General features: G+C 36.0%; 1 protein-coding gene across 1 annotated transcript; it reads right to left on the reverse strand.

Annotated features, from left to right (window-relative positions):
* Positions 1-1,607: 1,607 nt before the first annotated feature.
* LOC104540595 (diacylglycerol kinase delta-like) lies at positions 1,608-8,982 on the reverse strand (the record flags this gene model as incomplete). The annotated part of the gene is made up of 6 exons (XM_010184432.1): positions 1,608-1,747; positions 2,062-2,170; positions 4,559-4,721; positions 6,393-6,495; positions 7,676-7,801; positions 8,876-8,982. Coding segments are annotated over 6 exons (748 nt in total), but the record flags the coding sequence as incomplete, so codon positions are not given.
* Positions 8,983-10,110: the final 1,128 nt, after the last annotated feature.

A 10,110-nucleotide genomic window follows, 5' to 3' on the forward strand; every position in this document is an offset into this window, starting at 1 on the left:
TTACATACAAAATCATATATATTACATATAATATATAAGCTACTATTTAAGATAAAGAGACAGATATATATAAAATATTTTTCAAGAAGAAATTTTTCTAACTGCTCTGCTGAAGGCTCCTTACCTTCATTCATTGCTGGCAAACAATACAGAACTGGCAGCCCTAATTACTTGAGATACACATCATGAACAAGTGTTAACTCAGTTTAGTTAGCAGATCACAAAACATCTGTTTCTATTTTCATGAAAGTGAAAAATAAATCTTGTCATAGCTAAGTATATGAAGCCACAAAATAAAAGTAAAAGTTCACCTGGCATTCCTCTGACTCTTCTACACTCACTGGAAGAATAGAAGGCTTTGCTGGTAATTTCAGTTCATATGACATTATACTCCACCTACAAGAAACGTATCAGCTTTTAAGTTTTCAGGTTGTTAGTTTTATCTTTTCTCCAACATATCAACAAAAAAGAAAATTAATTGTCACATGCAGAAGAACTTGTTAAAAAAAATCAAAACCAAACAACAAAGCATCTTAATTTTTAATTGTATGCTAATTGAGACTATAGGTAAAAATTTGGTTTATTGATCAGATATATTGTTAGTGATTTAATGATGAGTCTTATGAGCATTTAATGCAGGCAACAAAGATAGCAGCAAAACATTCACAGTATGAAAGAAGTTGTGCAAATTAATTGCAGAAGTAAAAAGGAAAATATAGGTGTTCCTAGAGAAAAAGCTCTAAGGTAACATTAGCTTTTCATCTCAACTAGGGAAGGGATGCATGAGAACAAAGCAAATGGTGAAATATCTTCACTGACATATATATATTTTTCTCCTGGTAAAGGAGATATAATCTACAGTATAGAAAGTATGAAATCACTAATAGCAACATCCTTCACAGCCTGCTGAAAAGAACAAGTAATCATTGCAGATGGCCTTTGGAGCAGTCTACTGAAATTACAGCAAGAAATGACACGGCTCTTTTCAGTACAGAAAAAGACAAACTTGATTAAATCTGCGAATCCTTCAGAATGCCCAGGCCAACATTTCTTTCTAGGAAATGTCTAAGGATCAGTATCAAGCATTTTTCTACATACTTTCCTGTAAAATGATCAAGTAGTCTGCAGAAAAGCTTAAAATATAAAGGACATGTTTCTCTATTTCACTAAAAGCCCCCTAAAATAAAATCCTCTTTGATTGCATTCAAGTGGTTGTAAGCAGAGCAAGAACAGAAACACCCATGAGATAAAGGAACTGAGTAAGAAATACTCTTCTCAAGAACAGAGCTACACCTTCATTGGAATCACATAACCACCACCTTCTCTGATGGTTTTTAAACCAGGACTGCTCCTTAGCTTTATGGATAGAAACACAAAAAAGGAGTAGGAAGATCTTTTGGATTTGACTAAGAAAATACTTCAAACAGAAATACTAGTAGTGGATCAAACCAAAGATCTGCCTAGCCCAGCATCTAATCCTCAGCTGATGCCTGAGCAAATTACATGAAGGATGAAAGCACACAATGCAAGGTCTCCCCACATCCAAGGCCAATACATATACAATGTCAATCTCATGGCGAATTACATCTATGCACATTTAGGTTTACCTGTCTAACATTTTTGTGCTGGCCCGTTCTAGTTTCTCCAAAATCTGAGGAAGTTGTGTATCATCATCACAGGATCCTCCCCAGCCAAGGACACGAGCAAGGTCATTTCCAGTACCAAGGGGTAACACTCCTAACTGACACTGAAACACAACATAGGAGCAAATCTACTATTGAAAACTAGAAATAAAAAGTAAAAACTATTACAAAAGCTTGTTATTTCAAGCAACAAATGTTAATCATACATCTGATGTCTAAAGCTTGTAAATCAAATTCTGTGATCTCAATGCAACTTGTCCTCTTGACGCCAGTGAAAATCTTCTTTTAAGAGCAACCATTGAGTTTAGCCCACATGCAGATATATGACAAACAACCAAGTCAAGGACAAGTAAGCATACCACATTAAGTCTAGTCAGGAAATTAAGTCTAGTCAAGGAAAGTAAGCATACACACTTGCCTGTTTGTGCAAGCTGAGCTTATCAATTTCTGACAAGACCCAACCCACGCTTCCATCACCACCACACACGAGAATCCTGAAGTTGTCAAACTTCTGAAATAACCGCAAACTGCAGAGAAAACACAGCCTGTTAGAGCCAGTTATATCCATTAGTGAGAGAGCACTTATATTCATTAGCAACCATGACATGAAAATATGGTGCATGGCACCTTTATGGTGGTTCTTTTATTGTTCTGAGGTATGTGGATACAACTGATTACCTTATAAACCTGACTGCATCCCATCTATTGCTCCATATCCCACTTATACTGACATTTCTGATAAATAACATGCTGATTTTTATTAAAAAAATCCCTTTATATTGTTTTCAGGATTTTATTAATATTTTTAAATTTTATTATTTTTTAAAAAAAAATCTAAGCTATGAAATTGCAACTGCTCTATGCGTCCCATTTCAGCCAGAAGCACGAGGCACCAATGGGGAATTTTTCACAAGAAGCGGTTAAGACATGATGACAGGATGTGTTCCACAATATGGGTGGGTTTCTGCCAACACATGACTAACCAAATGCAAGGACAGTTGGAGGCAATTATCACACATAAGGTGGGTGATAACAACAATATAAGACAAATAATACTGGTATTTCATATTAAATCCTTAAAGCCGTATCCTGCTTTCACTTCCTACGGCTTTTCCTCTTGTTGTCCGACTTTTAACACCTAAAGGATACAACACTTGGGCAGTACAGAAAAGGAGGACAAGAGAGACAGAAGAAGCAGAAAGGTGAGAAACAGAGGAAAGGGAAATGAGATGTGAAGAAACAGCCAAGAGGTAAAAACAGGGATTTAAAAGTTTAAAAATAAAAATAAAAATGGGAAAGTAGAAATTCTTAAAATAATAAGGATGTTTATTTTTAATGCATGTTATTTTCCAGAATATGTATTATCATAGAGCTATTTTTAAAAAGCAACATATTAAGATCACAAATTTTGAAGCATTCATACATTTTCTGAAGAAAATAGTGTCACTTGAATATGATAGGTAGACAACTATTCACAACAAAAGATGTAGATATTTAAGGAGAAAAATATTGATACCAGAACAATTTCTTCTACCATGAGAAAAGAGAGAAAAATCTCTAGAAATACACTATGTCAAAGACTGCAACTCCGCTTCTCAGATCAACTAGAAAAACAACACCAGCATGACCTGATAGAATAACTGCTAAAGACCTCTCTTTGGAAACCAGGAAAAATATTTAAAAGCAACCAACCTGACCTACGATTACTACACAAAACCAAAGTGAGCCTTCTGAACCATGCTGCTGGTAGGTACAACTACATGAAGAAAGAGAACTCGCAGACAGACAGACATTTTTTCAGGCTGTCCTCTCTCAAAAATTGTCTCTCCAATTGAGATGAACCTTCTTTACTTTTATCCGTCATTATAATTACATGTACAAAATGTTAGCCAAAAGGGACTTTGATTAAAATCAGATTTAAATCAGGGTTATTATGAAAAGAATATTACAAATGAAAAAGTTAATATAACATGTCCATAAAACAGTACTAACTATAAAAATCCATATTTGTATTCTATTTGTTTATTTGCCCATTGTTTGAACTGAATTTTTGTGCATTTGTTTCATCTACTTTTATATCATGCAAGCAAAATTATGCATCTGTACAAAAATTAGTGTTTCTAGCTGCTGTAACAGATATTGATAGGCCATTTAACCACAGTGCTACCTCTGAGCGGAATTAAGTTAGGCAACAGAAAAATGTACATGTATTTAATCTTTATGAATGTGCAAAGACACTTGGGTTGTAGCCACCACTGTGCAAATTTCACCCCTATCTTTCCAACAATCAACCCTTAGATTTTGAAGAATGCCTGATGGTTTTAATTGTGTTCTTGACCATTTGCACATGTTGCCTGAAACTGTATTTTGAATGTAGTTTTCCAATGATAAAAGTTTTAGTGTGCTCATCCATCACCCACTGCAGATTCCCCAATGACATTCGTGTTCAGAATAAAAAAAGATACAGAGTACATTTAGACAACAGTTTTATTCCATAGCTATTCACAGCAAACTGACACAAATCTCTGGATTACGCATATGAAATGGAAGAAACGCACCCAGGCAACTGTGCATAAAGGCCCTGATTCAGGAAAGCATCTAAAACATTTGCAGTGGTTTTGATCCTTACTAGTTAACAGAAATCAAGACTAGCCAAAAAATCACAAAAAACCTGGGCTGATGGGTTTGTGGTTTGAATTTTCAAGTGAGTTTTTTTGTCTAAAAAGAAAATATTACCCTACAATCCCTTCACCCACCCGGGTTCATCCTGAAATTCTGTTATCTATTAGAATTTAATTAGGAAGTCACAGTAGGTATTGGTGATAGAATTATAACAACAAGGGGACAACACAACACTATACTTTGCACTGCATTTCCTTGTGGAAAGGATTGCTCAAGATTTCCAAGGTCATTACCCTAAGTGAGGTCCTCCATTCATTAAATCGAACACCTGAGCTGGATTTAACGACTGTTTGAATCGACGAAGAAACTTTACTCCCTGATTGTCTCCACTCTTTGAGTTAACAAAAACTAAAAGAGGACTGGCACAGGATGGCGGGCATGTGGCTTTCCAGAAACCTGTGAACATAGTTAGAAAGAATGAAATAAATAAGGCTTTATAATATGAACAACACAAAAAGAAATCATGGGAAAGAAAAAGAAAGAAATGAAGGACAAAAGGAGTACATTTTATCATGCATAATGTAAATGCTAAACTGAATATTAGCCCTGCAAGGAAAACATTATTGCTCAAGATCCACCAGTTCAATTTTTTCCTCTCCGGTGTTTTCAGTGCCTAGATTTAGTAAAATCCTGAAGACAATAGCTTTATTGTTTTTTCACACTGAAAAAAGTTAATCTTTTAGAATACTTCTTAAATTGCGTCTTTGTAAATTATCACATAATTAAATATATATTTCAGTTACAAGTGCTTAGTTTTTCATCTGATTTTTCTTTAACCTTACTGGGTTGAACTGGATTGTCTATGTCTGTATCAGCTTTCTAAGACTACTCACAGATTTTAAAAGTTACTGTACTCATTTTCTCCCAGCTGAGACTTTGAATGACAACTTTTTTCTCACCCTGAAGTCATACTTTTAAATCTAACAGAATCACTAAACAACAGACCTTTGGTAGTGATCCAAAGCTTATTAAAGTCAATGCAGGTCTTAACTAATTACAGCAGGCTTTCTATAAGGGCCTTGGTAAACAGTACTAACGGACATTGTTGTCACCAACATGACCACTCTGTGGAAGCAGTGGTTTCTCAACAGCACTTCAAAATCAGACATCACAGGTATAAGTTTTGACATTTGTTTCATGCAATAGTATACTAGGTATAATATAGTACAACTATGTTGTTTTCAGTTGCCTTAAAAAATGCTAAAGCTACAAATAAAAAATTGACATTATAGGATGATGCTAATTTAATTCCACATTATGATAATGTATAATTGAAAATAAGGTTTGATTAATTTATTTAAATGCCAAGAAAAATAATTTCACATATGGAACCATCTTCCTAGTATGAATAATAAATAGCTGCATGACACTCTTGTCTGACACACCACATAGCAAGTAAATAGAAAAGAGTAAATGTACAAAGAATAAACAATCATTTTTGCTAACTTCTTACAATAAAATTCATTAAATTGTGTTAAAGATGTTGGTCTACATTTGCCATAAACACAAACTATAAAATTAAAGTAGTCAGATTTCATGATACTTGTTATTAAACCACTCCCTGCCTTTAAGTGCAGTCTCTCAGTGTTCACACGTCTGTATCCTGAACCACCAAAGAGCACCTCCAAGTTTTGAACATTTGATGGGTTTTTTTATCAGTGTGTTGCAGAATTGTTACACTGCTTATACTTAAAAGGAAGTTAGAGTGGCTATGGAAGCAATTCCTCTCTTTAGCCTGGTAAAGTAGCTGTTGGATCTCAGCCGTTCAGCTAGCTTACCTCTGCATAAAGCAAAGTTATCTCTAGTTTGAGAATGTGTAGAATGAGTGATGCATCAGCCCACTTCATCTGAGGACTCTGGTCATTCACTTGAAAAGTCTCCAAAGATCATAAATAAAATGGAAGAAAATTTCCAGTTGGAGAACTTTCAAAAACATTTTAAAATCAGGTAAGTAATCTTCTAAAAAGCTACATGGAAACTTATACTACTCTCTGCATTTGAAGACTGCATTCTCACTAGGCACTGCAAGACCAGAGCTACCACTGAACACACTACAACACTACGTACCATCAGAGTCTATACTGTTTAGTGCTGTTGGAGGTATGATCGATACCTTACATTGGCCAAGCGGACATTTACGAGGATACAGATCTTTACAGGCAGTGTGAACCTACAAAAAAAAAATAAAAAAATATTTCTCTACAGTGGAATTTTGGGGTGAAAGTATAAACGACACAGTACCTGTGTAATAAAAATGGACAGATGTACAACATTTAGGTGTAGTGGGAAGACAAACAAAACTGGGGAAAAAACATATGAGTGTTACTTATTCTACAAAACATAAGTTTGGAGTACTTAATCTTCAGATACCTATATAGAAGATATGAATCATCCTTTTATGGGAATCACCTCCATCCACAAGCAAAGAAGGACTAAGTTCTCAGCAGCCAGCATCTGTGCTGAGGCAGCGGGCACACTGTGCACATGTCAAGCAATAGCTCTATACATGCCTGATCCACCTGGATGTTCTGGAAGATGTATCTGCGCTAAAGCCAGCACATCAAGCAAGCCAGACCAGCCTGTCAAAGGTGGGTCCCATAAACTACGCATTGTTGAAGCCTCTTCCATAATTAGTGGAAAAACAGGCACATGCAGAGGGTGCTGCACTTCACCTAAATTTCAGATCACTTCTAGAGATGCCAATCATTTCCCACTGCCTACACACAGAGCCTCAGACATCTATATGTCAAAATCCTCAGCAATAAAAAAATAGCTGACTTTCCACTTTTGTAGTCTAGCATATGAAACCCATCTTTTTAGACAAGTTTAAAACATTAAGACAAAACTATATTTTGGGAAAACAGTAGCAACATGTTAAAGAATTTCAATCAGTGACCTACAGAGCGTTGTGAAGAAGAGCAGTTCAAGATCTTGCAGTAAGAAAAATATTACTATGATAATATTAATAAATAGCAATAAATATTAATATCACTAGTATTACTAAAATATTATTACAGCTTTATCTATGATAAAAAAGGCAAGACAGTAACATATGATTATCAGGCATACAGAACAGGCATCTGAACCTTCAGTTATCTGTTAGAAGAAGGCAGAGAAAACACATTGCATGACAACACCTATTAAAGAAAAGCTGCATCTGTGGGCATACTAAAAATTAAGTAAAGTATGACAGTCATGAGAAATTATGAACATTAGAGAGACCTGAGTTTGCACAAGCTGTCTGCTTCTACTTAATCCAAAAGTTCAGTTATGAAATGACAAAATAAAAATAATGCAAGCAATAAAACTGGCAAAATCCTCGACACTTGGACATGGTTCACTGCACCTACCATAGCTTTACACCAAAGGCACTTCCAATCTTGCAGGCGTAAAACACTGCCACAGGTCTTGTCGCAGACTGCGCATTTGGCACTGACGGGCAGATTACCCTCTAACCACTGGTGGGGCATAGCTATCTGTGAAGAAGGAGTTACAAAAGTTAAATACTCAGAAAGAGAAATTAGAAGCTTTTGTCTCTCAAATACTGGATTTAAAATATTGTCCATAGCTGTACCCTTTCATAAAAGAAGCAGGAATAGCTGACCAGGATAAGTGACACTGATGTTCACAAGGCAACAGTTATGAAGGCAGACTATGGCGATGTTTCATGTGCTAGGCAGAAAACGTGACAGCTGAAGAAGGGAGACACATCTCCTTGAACTATTCATGGTACTATGGTAGCAACTAACCACAAAACAACGGGGGAGTTAAATCTAGAGACTTCGTAATACAAATAAGAACCCATTTCCTTAATGTTGACTGCATGACACAAACCAATTAAAATAACTAAAGTTCAGAAGAAATCTGTGGCTTTATGCACCCCCCTAGTTACCATGACTGGTAAGTCACAGCTCTATAAAGCAGTCCCTAAAGGCAGTGCAAAGCTTTACTCAGTGCACTCTTTCTTTGTCCCAGTGATACCATGGGCAACTCATGACACTCATAGGTGCGCAACTTGGTAGTAACCTTCTGGAAGAAGTTTAATGCCAGTGGCACAGATATAGTTGTGTTTGTAAAAATAACCAAACTGTCACAATAAAGCTCTGGAAAGCTTTTGTCATTTCTCCTGCTAATTTTAAAATTCCTGCTTTCATCAGTCAAAAACACCCTCCATATGTCAGTGAATTCCAAGCAGGCCTCCTGGGGAGCAGCTATTGGTAAGGAGGACACAAAACAGATTGCCAAAACAGCATGGCAGCAGTGTAAAATATCACCTTTGCTTAAGAGCAGCAGAAACTTCTGGGAGCAATTCTCCAGCTTCAGAGTTTCTCTGCATGATGCCTTTAAAAACTTGTAACACAGTTATGATCTAGTGCCCACAGATACTAAACTTATCTTGTGAGATAGGAATATAACTTTTGTTCTAAATACCACATTAATTTCACGATTAACTTCAATGGGTCACATGGCAATATTCATATGCTTAGCCTTTTTTTTTATCCCCACAAAGAACAGCTCTGGAAAATGCTGTAAATATGAATAGTACTTACACCATCTTCATCTTCAATGATGTCTTTTCCAATTGAGGCTAATGTAGTCCATTTGCAGTTATTTGTTGCTCGGACAGCACACCTTTTATGTGCTTTAAACTTACACACTGGAAGGCACAATAAACATGCATAGTATGTTATTTGCTGTATTTCAGTGATACGTATATTTAAAAAAATTAAACACAGATATTCCATAAAACAGCCAAGTACATGTCACTTACTGCTGTACACATGACACAAACCAACTAAAAGAAAATTCAGCTCATGACTCCAGCTTTTACTCTCTGAACAGGGTTTAACCGGTTTAGCTGTAGTCAATGTTAAAGTGTGTCCTCAAACCCACACTGGTCCCCATTTTTTCAGGTGCAATGCAAGGTACTAAGGTACAAATATATCTTTAACTATGGTTCTGCCTTTTCCATTCCTCCAGTAACACAACTCAGATACCTGCTTAAATTTGCAAAAGGTGATGGGAGAGTTTTTCACAGGAATATTTTGCTTCAGGAGCTCTGTTTATTTGCCCAAAGGATACCTTTTGGGCACTATACTATGCCAGTTCTCCCAGAAGCTGCACAAATGAAGGGTTCGGTGGTGACATATTCATGCAGGATACTGGTAGTTACAGTATTTTCACAGAAGCTACTTTAAGTGAGAAAGAGCCCGATTTCTTACTGGATTATTTACTAAAAATCTACTAATTGGAAGACTCAGCACAAGTGTGTAGTACAGGCAGATGTTTTGACAATCTAATAACTATTTGTATTCTGTTCAACTCAATTAATATGACTAGTTAATGATATCATATTATACCAAACAGACTGACACACCCAACTGTAGGTATTTCTGTTACTGGAAGTGCCTGACATAATTCTATTTAGACTGCATTATATAAATTATTTTGGCAAAAACCATTAAAGGTTTATGAGAACTAGCCAGCAGACCAGAAATAGTAGTCTCTTTTCAAACAAATATTTGACAGGAAATTTCAAAAGCTTTGGCCCATTGTTTGTCCATCATTAAAGAGCATTAAGCCATGGTACAAAAGGTCTTGTGAATCATAAATTTCTCATTTTAATTCCACTGATCCATTGCCAGATCAATTTAAGAAATGAATTGAGACTACGTAAGCAACATCTGAGTTTGAGAGCAATCCACCCTGTTCTGGGAGGTGTGTGGAAGTATGTTGTTAGCATAAAGAAAGAGAAAGAACCAGAAAAAGGAGGTTTTTTGCTTTT

This window comes from Mesitornis unicolor, unplaced genomic scaffold (assembly GCF_000695765.1).
Source record: "Mesitornis unicolor isolate BGI_N332 unplaced genomic scaffold, ASM69576v1 Scaffold46555, whole genome shotgun sequence".
NCBI lineage: Eukaryota > Metazoa > Chordata > Aves > Mesitornithiformes > Mesitornithidae > Mesitornis > Mesitornis unicolor.